This window comes from Leopardus geoffroyi, chromosome B3 (assembly GCF_018350155.1).
Source record: "Leopardus geoffroyi isolate Oge1 chromosome B3, O.geoffroyi_Oge1_pat1.0, whole genome shotgun sequence".
Taxonomy (NCBI): Eukaryota; Metazoa; Chordata; class Mammalia; order Carnivora; family Felidae; genus Leopardus; species Leopardus geoffroyi.
Genome location: NC_059337.1, coordinates 67,953,632 through 67,967,210, shown reverse-complemented (window position 1 = coordinate 67,967,210; position 13,579 = coordinate 67,953,632). Strand labels below are relative to the sequence as shown.

At 35.2% G+C, this 13,579-nt stretch overlaps 1 protein-coding gene across 1 annotated transcript in view; it reads right to left on the bottom strand.

Moving 5' to 3' along the window:
- The window catches only part of AQR (aquarius intron-binding spliceosomal factor), a 101,416-nt gene that overhangs the window by 23,052 nt on the left and 64,785 nt on the right, over nucleotides 1–13,579 (bottom strand). The window contains exons 23-27 of the mRNA XM_045450108.1: nucleotides 12,771–12,840; nucleotides 10,205–10,315; nucleotides 7,398–7,507; nucleotides 4,303–4,438; nucleotides 1,965–2,174 (exon numbers count right to left, since the gene is read on the bottom strand). Of these exons, the coding sequence (XP_045306064.1) occupies nucleotides 1,965–2,174; nucleotides 4,303–4,438; nucleotides 7,398–7,507; nucleotides 10,205–10,315; nucleotides 12,771–12,840 (637 nt within the window). The remainder of the gene's footprint in view (nucleotides 1–1,964; nucleotides 2,175–4,302; nucleotides 4,439–7,397; nucleotides 7,508–10,204; nucleotides 10,316–12,770; nucleotides 12,841–13,579) is intronic.

The following is a 13,579-nucleotide window of genomic DNA, read 5'->3' as shown; positions in this document are numbered from 1 at the left end:
GGAGTCAGTGAGAGACTATGTTAGGAAGATAAACACATTTTATGCATACATTCCTACAATCCAGTTTATCAGAATTAATTCTTGATGAGCTAATATAAATAAATCACAAACTAAGCCTAATGAATCATAATTTTATTCATTATTAATTAGATACTAATTGTGTTCAAATAATAAATGATATTCAAGCTATAATTTAGGCTGTTTTTGTATAAGGTAAAATATTTACTGTATCAATAAGATTACTGAATAAAACATGTATCTCATTATTTATTTTACTCAAGGTCCCTCCATGAAAACTATTTCAAGTATTCATAACAAAGGGAACTGAACGCAGGGGTCTGGTTTCACAGGTGAGAGAAGCCAGTCAGGGAATGGTTGAAGTAACCCAGAGATTAGCAATAGTACGAACCACTGTAGAATCTGACCATTCCTAGGCTAGGATAGACAAGGGAAGGAGGCAGTGTTGTCAGAGCCCAGGGACTGGGGTACCAGAATAATTCAGAACAATCATAGTGAGCCAGGCCAACTGAAACTGGAGCCATGGAAGAGATGAAATCCAAGGCAGCTGGTGGAGAAATATCCTAGCTTCTCTTTTTCTGCCACATTTTTAATGGCTGAACCGAGCCAGAAGTCAGCTGATAAGGGAGGGCAGGATCAGCCCCACCTCTGACCATGGCAGAGGATTCCCCACAGAGCAGAGTAGAGGATGGACAGCAGATGCTGAGTGAGGAGCAAACAAGCTCAAGCAGAGTACCTAATACAAAGTTTTTTAAATCTGAACATTATGTCATACTTACTTCCGACATTTTGAACATGTTTGTTTTTTAAATAATTAAAACAATACAGGTACAGGAGAGGTATGCTATTTAAATCTCTCCCACCCTCTCCCAAGACACCTACTATTATGAATTAAGTATATTTTTTCCTTCTACTTTCTGTTTATGTAATCATAAGCATACTCTAATATTGTTTCATAGGTTCTTAAAATTTTATTTATTATTATACTGTATATTTATTATTTTGTACCTCCTGTCCATCCACCCATCCATCGACCTACTCATACATATTTACTAAACATATACTACGTGCCAGATACTCTTCTAGGAAGAAGAGTATTTGTATCTATAAGGTACAAATAAAACAAAGCCACTGCTCCTTCACCTGGAATAATCCTGAATCATCCTACTGAGGAATGTGAGCTTGAATGTGATCCCTTTATGCTATAGTCTTCAAATGATGTTTTCCATAGGGAATGAGAAAAGTAGGAAGCACAAGGGGGCTGGTATAGGTGCCTGGATTCCAGACATATTTTTCTCTTATTTTACCTTAATACTCAACATAAATCAACCTGGCTAACAAAGCAACCTCACTTTTTGCCACTGATCAGAAGGCATAAAGAACATGCCTTTTGGCCATGTGGCAGTCTCAGATTCTAATTCAAAGAAACACTATTGAATCTCCTGAGGGAAGCATTCCTTTCTTAAATTCGAAGACTTTTACACCAGAAAAGTAAAAATAATGGGGATTCAATTCATATCTTAATTTTTACTCACTTCTTGAACTAAAACTATAAATGTTTTCTTTTTCTTTTTTTTAAGGGATAATTTATTTTGAGAGAGAGAGAGAGAGAGAGAGAGAGAGCAAGCTCACGAGCAGGGGAGGGGCAGAGAGGGAGGAAAAGGGAGAATCCCAAGCAGGCTCTGTGCTGTCAGCACAGAGCCCGATGCGGGGCTTCATCCCACAAACCATGAGATCATGACCTGAGCTGAAATCAAGAGTCAGAAACTTGACTGACTGAGCCACCCAGGCACCCCTATGAATGTTTTCAATAATCTCACTTAAAAGTAACAATCTGGTTTGTAACATGTGAATATTCCACATTTACTTCATTAAAAACAAAACCCGAAACCCAACTAAACTCAAAACCTTAAAAGGAAAGTTAAAAAAAACTTGAGAATCCTTACCTCAAGCTGAGTAAAGATTTTCTTAATGTGCCTGAAACATCCTTCAGCAATTTCCATGTCTTCTTCATAAGATCGGCCTTTAAAAATGGGTTGAGGGGCATTTGCAAAGTATTCATGAAAAGGGAAGAAAGTGGAGACTTCCATGACATCTGGCAGTGTATTACCTTTATTTTTCACTTTGCTGATATATTCTTCCCAACGAGACATGACCTATAAAAAAAAGGGACTTGACTTCAAATTTCTCAGCTAGCTATTATACTTTAAATGATAAAATAAAAGAGATATCTAATAAAAATAAGACTTGCTAAGGGAAAGAAAAAAAAAAGCAGTCCTTGACCCAACAGGACTATTTCTTATCTGAGTCAATGACAGACTGCCCTTCTTTTATAAAAGTGACCTTTAAGAAAAAGGTTCTTTAATAAAAATGTAAAAGCTAGAAAGAACCTCAGGGTCATCTCATGGGACTTTTTGATCTTAGACATTTCAGACTCCATGGATACTCAAAACAGTATTACTGATGCTTAAAAAACAAAACAAAACTAACAACTCCTAAACAAAGAAATTTTTTATTTTTTCATCTCCAGACCCTAATAATTTTTCCAATCCTCTTTTGTACATTTACAATGAACTTCTGTTAAACTGAGTATGTATCTGAAAACTCATTTTATGACTTTGTGATAGAGCTCGATTATATCCTGGTATGTTGTAGTATGCCGCTACCATGCAGTTCCCGCTCTATCTCAATTTTGGTAATTCTCCTAGCCTTTTACAGTTTACAACTTCAGGGTTTCTCCAAGTGTGGTTCTTGGGCAGAACATCTGAGAGGCAAAACAAAGATGTAGATTCCTGGATGCCACCTCTTAGTGAGAGAGAATCTCTGGAGACAAACTTCCCAATCCTCCCATCCACCTCCCCTCCTGCAATACACTTTGTTCTCTGTATTTAAGAGTCTCTTATGGTTTGCCCTCCTCTGTTTTTATCTTTTTTTTTTTTCCAGCGTTTATTTATTTTTGGGACAGAGAGAGACAGAGCATGAACGGGGGAGGGGCAGAGAGAGAGGGAGACACAGAATCGGAAACAGGCTCCAGGCTCTGAGCCATCAGCCCAGAGCCCGACGCGGGGCTCGAACTCACAGACCGCGAGATCGTGACCTGGCTGAAGTCGGACGCTTAACCGACTGCGCCACCCAGGCGCCCCCTCTGTTTTTATCTTAAAATAACTTTCCCACTGTGATTCTTACGTGTTGAAAATTGTTAATCTATACTGTTAATTTTTTAAAAAATTTACAATTGTTAATCTGTACTGTTAATTTTTCCCAAGTTGATTACTTAAGCTTCCACAAATGTATAGATTATTTCTCCTACTTTTAAAGGTAGTTTTTACTGAGAGCCCAATGATTTTTATTTTGTGCCAAATATACATTTAGACATGATCTTTATTCCACTATTCAAAGTTCTAAACTGCCTGAGTCTAATGCAGACAGACTACTTTGCAAGATGATGTATATCTTCTCTGTGTCACAAGGAACCATGAAATCTGATCATTTTAAATGGATTGAACTAGTTAGGGTGTCTACTTATATCGAACATACACCCATTCTTTCAAATACATTTTAAAATTTCAATGTTACAGTTGAGACTTAAAATATATGAGTAACATGAATACAAAAACAAATAATGTTATACAAAATTCTCCATTATATGATTATGCCTTACTCTGCTTAAAATTATTAGCAAACCAACTGATTATTAAGGTTTATTTCTGTTCATTTTTTATTTAGCTTTCTATTTCTCAATGGTTCTCACACCCCAAAAAATTAACCCTAAGAAAAGCAAAAAAAAAAGCACACCTTTAAACTGAAGTCAAAAGAATTTTTAACTTAAACCCCTACTTTTGAAACTGGCTGTAAAATATAATATATTTCTGGAAATTTGAAAGGAGAATGTGTTTTTCTTCATTAGTTGATTAATGTGAAGAGTAAAAGTAGGTTACAGAACTGTACTTTGTTACCACTGGGTAGTTAGCATATTTAGTTGTTTTTCCACAGTAAAGAAAACAAGAGAGACTAGAAAATTTGTCAATAGCAAGAAAGAAAAAAGTAAAAAAATTAAAAAGTAGCAACACTGGCCTTTCAGTGAATGTGTCATCAAACAGTTATTTAGTCAAGAAAATCGAAGTTAATAGGAAATACAAACACTTAATATTCACAAATATAGCTTTGACAACAGCACAAATTTTAATCTACTCAACAAAAAAATAAGCTTTCAGGAAGGACCTCAAGAACCTATCCCAGTTTCCAAATGAAGACCATATGATTTAAAAACTCTTAATCCCCTACCTGATATAAGAAGAAATAGCCTGCAGTTTCACAAGTATATGAAGCATCTCCTGGAACCCCTAGACTCTTTTGCAAGCGTTTGACTTCTTCTAAAAGTTCTATTCTTCGAGCCAGGACATAATTAACTCTTCCATACCTAGAAATTTCAATTAAGTAAAAAGCAAAATTATATAAAGAAGAGACTTTCAAGGAGACTGTCAGAAAAATATTTAAGAAAATCATAGTAAAAACCATAAATGGCCAAATAGAAAAAAAAAAACTGTAGAAAACATTGTTTTTATTTAATAAAAGTGGCAGTTCTTGGATCAGTGCTGATCTGCAAACATGTTAGTGGTCTGTGAGGAAGGAAAATCAACTACATCACTAAATGCACCATTTAATACACCATTCTTTTTTACTCCCCTCACCTCCATAACAAGACCTTCACAAAGAAGTACAGTGTATTCTGGTGTTAGTTCATCTTATCACAGACCAAAAATACATAGTTTATGGAAGGATGCTTTGAAGAGCACTGTTTTACACTATCATAGAGATAGATTAGTTCTAAAAGCTTTGATAAATAATTTTAAAATGTATTTGAGGGCGCCTGGGTGGCTGGGTCAGTTAAGTGTCTGACTTCGGCTCAGGTCATGATCCCATGGTTCATGGATTCGAGCCCTGCATCGGGCTCTGTGCTGACAGCTCAGAGCCCAGAGCCTGCCTCGGATTCTGTGTCTCCCTCTCTCTCTGCCCCTCCTCCATTAGTGTTCTGTCTGTCTCTCTCTCTCTCAAAAATAAAGAAACATTAAAAAAAAATTTTTTTAAATAATAAAATAAAATGTATGTGAGTGCTTGGTGGCTCAGTCGGTTGTGTGTTCAACTCTTGATTTTGGCTCAGGTCATGACCTCATGGATCGTGAGATGGAGCCCTGAGTTGGGCTCTGTGCTGACAGCTCAGAGTCTGCTTGGGATTCTCTCTCTGCCCCTCTTCAACTCATGCCCCTCTCTCAAAATAAATAAAAACTTAAAAACAAAAAACAAAAAACAACAAACCCAAAACTATGTTTGATCATTCTTTGTTGTCCCAGCATGTACCATTGCACCTGAAGCTACTATGTTCATAAATATTTGCTAAATGAGTAAGAAAACTGAAATTTGAAAAGTACCTGGCCCAGAGGTATGTAGTTAAGAAAAAAAAGCAGTGTATCAGAACTGGATCCCAAAACCTGTACATACTCTTTCCACAATAACAAAGTGCCTTCTATAACCTTTTAACATTAAAAAAAAAAAAAAAAAAATTAACATAGTGTAAACACTGCTGTTCTCATTTTTAAAGACTGTCAAAGGAAGAAGTCATGTTCCTGAATGCTCCACAGCTGAAATTCACCTGAGGAAGCAAGAATGATTGAGAATAAAAGGGCTATAAGACACAGTCTATGTTTAAAGAATTTCCCAACTCAGAAGGATACAAACATCACAGCAGGTAACTTTTTTCAGAAAGTTTGCTTATCTAGACCTTAAAGAATTTTCTATAATAAACACTTTAGGAATGAGGAAAAAACTGAAGATGCTTATAAAGGAGTCTGTAATAAAATGCCAAAATTCTTGTGATATAGGGTTAAATGTAAAATAGACAATGGAATTCTATGTACTACTATTCTATTATTCCATAAATCTAAAACTATACTAAAAAAAAAAAGTCTTAATTTAAAGAAGCAATGTATACAATTGTCAATAATACCATGATCACAGCTGATTATTAAAAGGGTGAATACCAAAAAGTTGTTTTGGAGTAGTGGAATTATGTATGACCACTCCTCCTCTATCTCACAAGGTTTGAAAATTTTTCTTTAGGCAAAATGATATTACTTTTACTATGAAATGATACTGTTTTTCCTTTTAATTATGAAAAAGGGAGAGAAATGAAAGAACATGCCCAATGCAGCAAGCACATACCTACTAACAGAGCCGGGGTTTGGCTTGTGCATCAGAAAGCAAAAACTATTATTTTCTTCAGAAAGTTGGTATTACCTGAAATCCTTTTTTAAGTTTTACTTCGGTTCTGTTATAATATTCTTTAAAAAACTATAGACCCTACTGCAGTATAATTATAATACCACCTTTATGTTCACTGAATGCTGGATTATTACATTTTACAGTCTAGCCCACTTCTGTAAGTTTAATATGAGGAAATATCCATGGCAAGAATTCAGAGAAGTAACTTTGGCTAATCCAAAATTAAGAATCTAGAGCCCCAAATATAACTTAGTGTGTGTTGTTCTTTGCCCTATGACTTTTTAGAAGCTAACAAATGTTTGGTGAGCTCTGTAATACAAGAACTCAAAATAGATGCAACATAATAATTTAACACTCCTTTAGCTCTTTTGATGTCTATGATCAATTTAGTCAAAGGTCATGTTCAATAGCCAAAGGCTGCATTAAATATGTGCAGCTGTTTGTTATGACTATTGTCTGAAATCATGCTTTAAAAATGCATTTCAATATAAATGAAATGAGCTATTATAAACAAACTTTGAAGGGGAAATCTAAAATACTAACAGTAGGAGAAATTTCAATTTGTAAAATTTTAGTTACTTTGTAATATGTAATGTTAAACATAAAGTCCAGCTAAATGGCAATTAAGTACCTGTGATAATACTTAAAACCTCAAAGCTTATACTATCATTAATCTCCGATTGTGTTTCATTAAAGAACCAACTTCTTAATTGGTGCCTAAAACATATGCAAATTAAATGTCTGAATGAAATGTGAAAAGGAATCACGGAAACTTGTACAGTTTGAGTTGGCAACATTAAAAATGACCTCAATAAATAGAGAACAAATGGCAATCTGCAATTTTAAAAAGATGAATAAGATAACTGTCTTTACTGAAATAACTGTACTCTTCAGGGAAAAAAATGGAATAAACAAACAGAACTGGAGCTGAAGGAGATGATGATGTTTAGGTCAACTATAAGTAGTTATGCTAGAATCTTTCAGAATTAAGTTTGATTATTCATGGCTCTTGTCCCCTCACGTTTCTTCAATAAAGAAGAGGAAGGGAAGGCTAAAAATTGTTTTGTGTACCATTTCAAAACTCATCCCCATCTGCTCACCTGCTGAAATCCTTCTCTGTCTCCAGCTCTTCTTCTCCATGACCAAGACGCAGCAGGTGGCGCTCATCAATGTCTAGAGCCATGATCTTCTCAAACAACTGGTTCAAGGCCTGGAGAATAAAACAAAAAGGATGACAGTGAATTTTAATGAACTGTCAGCCTCCTTTAAAAGTAACAAAAACCAGGGGTGCCTGGGTGGCTCAGTCGGTTGAGCGTCCGACTTCAGCTCAGGCCACGATCTCACAGCTCGTGCGTTCGAGCCCCGTGTCAGGCTCTGTGCTGACAGCTCGGATCCTGAAGCCTGCTTCAGATTCTGTGCCTCCCTCTCTCTCTGACCCAACCAACTCATATTCTGTCTCTGTCTCTCTCAAAAATAAATAAACATTAAAAAAAATTATAAAAGTAACAAAAACCAACATTTAGAAGGACAGAAAAGAATGAACACTGCCTAGTCAGATAAGAATCAAATTCAAAACACAGAAGAAAATAAGTCTTGTATTAAGTTACTTACAATGTAAACAAAACAGCATTTTTCTTCATTTCTGATATTGCTGCCTACACATATTTGGCCAAGTGAATGACTGAAAACCATAAAAACCATCTAACCACTAAATCTCTGCTTCCACTAATTTATGAAAGAAAGAAAAACTATGGATCAGTTTCTATTCTCCCCAAATAGTAACAATTACTGAAATAATTAATAAATACACCAAGATTTCACTCCACGGAATATCCATGGGTTGTAGAAAACTGAAACATTTTTGCAGCTGGAAAAGGACTCTCAGGCAGTGAGTGTGTAGAGAGAATATGTCAAGAGGACCACATAAGGGGAAGGTAAATTGCATCATTCAAATCTTAGGCCAAAAGTCTGAAGTTCTCTATACAACAATGAACAGAGCACTCATTAATTGCAAACTATGCTGATGGAGGCCATCTAGAAGCACTCCTTTCTACCTATAAAATAGTCGCGTTTAGGGTTCCCTCGAATCTTAGTATCAATTACCTGAACATCTACAGTTACAACGTTTTGTAGACAGGCAAGTTTCATAGTATGGAAAGATACATTAAGAAAGACATCATTTAAAACTCAGCCAAATGTCTTTCTTAATTTACCATCACTCTAACCCTACCCATAAGCCAACATCCAGTCTCATAATGTAAATACAGATATCTTTTGCTATCAAAACTCTAACAATTAGAGCTCAGATTGAAGAAATGAACATAAATTTTCAGAAAAAAATTCCCCAATATTCAAACTCTTGATGTTCTCCATCCAAAACCTGAGATCCAATGGATCAGACCACATAGCATTCATCACTGAGTAGCCAAACTCAGAAACCACAAAGATTTAGAGAACAAAAAATACTATCACACTGCACTCAAAAAACCCTGCAAGATCTCATTATGAATTAAAGTAATACTGAAGAACTGCTTGCATTAAGTATGCAGATGAAGATCTGACAAATGAAAAGCAACAAATCAACAACTGATATCACGGATGATATGATTATCAAAGATCATTAGCAAACAATGAAGTCTTTGGCTACATCTATAAAACAACCTTCTCTATAATTGTACTACACAAGTCAATCATGAGTAGAAGAGTCTACAGAAAGTCATTATCAGGTTATGACAAAACTTACTAAAAATACTGTTAAAACAACAACACATGAATTATTCTTTATTCATTCTGAGTCTGGAAAGAGGTAAGATTATTACAGACTAAATTTCATTAAATAGAAGAAAAACGGCATACATAATTTGTAATTACATAATTTGTTTCTTTTATTAAGCTTCAGTCAGCTTTCTCCCCTGCACAATTTTAGTATACTGTACAATAATGTCACCATTACTTACAAACTTCAAAGACATAAAAACAAGTGAATGAATTGGATAGCATTAATTTTAAAAACCTATAGACTAAAAGTTGACAAATAATAGAGTAAGTGACATTTAGCATTCTAAAAATCCAGTGCTTCTTTGTAGACCAACTCTTAAAGAAGTGGTCAACTGAAATCACCCTTTAGAGAACCAGAAGTACCTTCAGAGGTTAGACTATACTGCACGTTTCATGATGTTCTGAGAGCTTCCTGTTACGTTTTACAGAAAAGCTAGTAAAGGCTAGGTGTCTTACTCATTTCTGTGACACTGAGATTTAAAAACAACTACCACAGCACACACATAGATGTAAAGATCATTTTTCAGACAGTATTTATGTGAAAAAAGTTTGTTTTTATTACATTAACAGTTTATAAATGCCTTATGTATTGAATCTACAACATAAAATAGTCCTTCCATGTAATACAGATATTTATATGTAGACTTCATAATGATATAAAACTTCATCTAGTGTTGATACATTTAAGCCTTAGTCTTTTGGTAATATTCATTCTACTAAAGGATGAAAAATGTTGCCAGTAAGGGTTAATGCTTTTAATCTCAAAGTAAAAGCTTTAGCTTTGCATGGAAGACTGGGGGGAAGGGAGGCGTGTGGGGCAGAGGCAGCTTAATTTAATCCAAATGTTTGACCATATATCCAAGTATTCTTCTTAGCTTCCCACATTTTGACCCTCTTTATTAGAAATAAAAGATTGTTTTTATATTTTCCTCATATAATCTGGTCACGACCAGTAACGATCCAAGAGTTACTCAATAGGAAACACTATTTCAGTACTGTTGTCCCTATGATTGGGTTATCATACAAGTAGGAATCTCCATTGTGCCTTCATTCATCCCCCCACTCCTTCTTTACCTCCTCTACCATCCATCGTATCTATGCGTGTGCTCAGGGACACATACACACTTACCTGATTAGAATGAGTAACAATCAAAGTCCTCTGCTCTGGGAAATTATGGTAGATGTTGGATATGATCTGGACTGCCACATCTGTTTTTCCAGTACCTGGTGGACCCACAACCTAAAAAGGAGATGAAAACACAGCAAACTACTAAGCTATCATATTGTTAGAAAACAGACATTCTAAAACTGAAAGAGAAATTAAAAAAACTGCCAGATGAGTTTAGTAACAGAATGGACAGAGTCAGTGAATCTGAAACAACAATAGAAATCACCCAACCTAAAAAATAAGCAAAAGAAAAGACTGAAAACAAATAAAGAAACAGAGCCTCATGAATCTATGGCACAATACTAAAAGGTCTACATTTATGTCACTTAAGTCTTAGAATAAGAGCAAAAAATATATAGCACAGAAAAAATATATGAAGAAACAATGGCTGAAAACTTCTCAAATCTGGCAAAAGACCAAAATCTACAGACTCAGGAAGCTCAGCAAATTCCAAAGAGAATAATTCCGAAGAAATCCAAGCCCAGACACATCATAACTAAATAGCTGAAAACTGAAGAAAAATTCTTAATAGCAACCAGAAAAAACTGATGTATTTATGTATAGCAAAAGGATGTTTCAAATGACTATGGGTTTCTCTCACAAACCGCAGAAGCCAGAAGGAAGTGGAATAACATTTTGAAGAACTCCAGAATTCTATGTCCAAGTGAAAATATCTTTAAAGAATGAGGATGAAAGACATTCTCACATGAAGAAAAACAAAGATAATTCATTGTTAGCAGACCTGCTCTTAAAAGTGGTAAGAGTTTTTCAGACCGAAAGGAAGTGACATCAGAGAAAACTTAAAAATATCAGGAATGAAGGATAAACAGCAAATTTATAACAGCCTATTCATTTTTCTCTAGAGTTTTTAAAATATGTTTGCTTTTCTAACATTGCCTGATGGTATTTTCAACGTATGTACGTGTAATACACATAACAACTCTGACATAAAAGGGAAAAGGGAAAGAGACCTACATGGAGGTAAAGATCCTCTATTCAACTTAAGAGACAAAATACTGATTCTAAGTAGACTGTGAAAAACTAAGTATTTATATTGTAATTCTCTAGAGCAGCCACTAAGAAAAATCTGTGTAAGAGATACAAAAGAACACAATAGATAAATTAAAACAAAACACTAAAACTATCTAACCCAAAAGAAAGTTAAAAAAAAAAAAAAAAAGAGGAACAGGAACACAAAACAAAGGAAATAAAATAAATAATAAAGTGGTAGGTCTAAATCCAAGCATATCAACTACATTTTTTTTTTTTCCAACGTTTATTTATTTTTGGGACAGAGCATGAACGGGGGAGGGGCAGAGAGAGAGGGAGACACAGAATCGGAAACAGGCTCCAGGCTCTGAGCCATCAGCCCAGAGCCCAACGCGGGGCTCGAACTCACAGACCGCGAGATCATGACCTGGCTGAAGTCAGACGCTTAACCGACTGCGCCACCCAGGCGCCCCATATCAACTACATTTAATGTAAATGGTCTAAACACACTGATTAAAACACAGAGACTATCAGAATGAAGAAAATAACACAGCCCAACTACATGCTGTTTACAAGAAACTCACTTCAAATATAATATGTAGGTTAGAAATAAAATACGAGAAAAAGTGTATCATGTGAACACTAATCAAAAAACTGAAGTTGCTATATTAATATCAAAGTATATTTCAGGACAAAAAAAAATTACCAGTGATTAAGAAAGACATTACATAATAAGAAATGCATCAATTCACCAAGAAGATATGATAACCTTGAATGTATACGTAACTATCCATAAAGCTTTAAAAAACATGAAGCAAAAACTGAAAGAATTGAAAGGAGAAATGGATAAATATGTAATTGTAGTTGGAGACTTCAATAATCCTCTTTCAGTAATCAACAGAAATAGTAGGTGGAATATCAGTAAGTACAGAGAAATACTGAATCAAATGAATCTGACATATGTAGGACACTGCCCCCCAAAACAATAGAATAAACACTCATTTCAAGTGCACATGAAATATTCACCAAGACAGATCATATCCTGGGCCACAAAACAAACTTGAGCAAATTAAAAAAAACAAAAAATTGAAATCACACAATATATTTTCTCTGAACATAAAGGACTCAGAACAGAAATTAGTAAGTGGAACATAACAGGAAAATCTCTAAATACTTGGAAACTAAAGATAGTTTTAAATCAGCTGTCAGTAGGCTTCTTCTGTAAAGGGCCAGCAGGTAAACATTTCAGGCTTTGTAGGCCATACAATCTCTGCTGCAAGTATTTAAACTCTGCCGTTACAGCACAAAGCTGGACAGAGGCAATACATAACCAAACAGGCATAGCTATATTCCAATAAAACTTTATTTATGAACACTGAAATAAGTAGAAGGCAAAATGTCCATATGCAAACAATGCCACAATTACTTATGAACACTTAAATTCAGTTGTGTTTTTGTGCTTCAAATACACTCTACACATTTGATGCTTATCTTATCCGAATCCACGTAAAAACATGTGGAACAATGCCTTTCTTACCATAGTTAGCCCAGGCTGCATTCCAGCACGGATGGCCTCTATCTGTGTGTGAGTGAACTGAATTGTATTACTACAAATAAGAGTAAATAAAAAGTTGGTTAAAAATACAGATGAACATTTAGTAAAAATTAGACAATAACCAGAAGTCCAAACGTCTGCTCTATATGTGCCCCTGTTCTCCCAATCTCTTCTTTTCCTCTCCCCAGCCCTTCAAGTGAGTGATTGTGTGTGTTGGAGGGGGGTAGGGTGGGTAGGTGGGTGTGCATGTATGTGGTAAAGAAAAAAAAATAACAGATCTACTCTCTTAACAAATTTTAACTGCACACTACAGTATCGTTAACTACAAGCACAATGTTGGATAGCAAATCTCGTACTTTTACATCTTACATGACTGAACCAGTCTCTTCTAAATGATTTCCTTCACCCCTACCCCTCTACAGACCAACTAAAACTGAGTGAATCTTACAGAAAGAAAAGACTACCGTTATTTTTCAATACACTTAGCCCAACCAATATCTCACCTGGAATATCAAAGTTCCAATTCCCAATGTAATACCAAATATAATGCCAGTTTAATAGTCATGGCAAACATGCATGAGGGTAGCTGCTACATATAGCACATGGTCATGAAGTAAGAATGCTGTGCTCAAATTAAGGTAGCCCTCTAACATTTATTGTTCATAGGACCTGAAAATGTTTCTTTTGGAAATATGACTACAGAACGGCCAAAAATGTCTGAGCTATCTAGCTGATAGAATACAAGGAAAGAGGGTCCAGAGACCTAAGTTTCCTGGGATTTTTAAAGGATA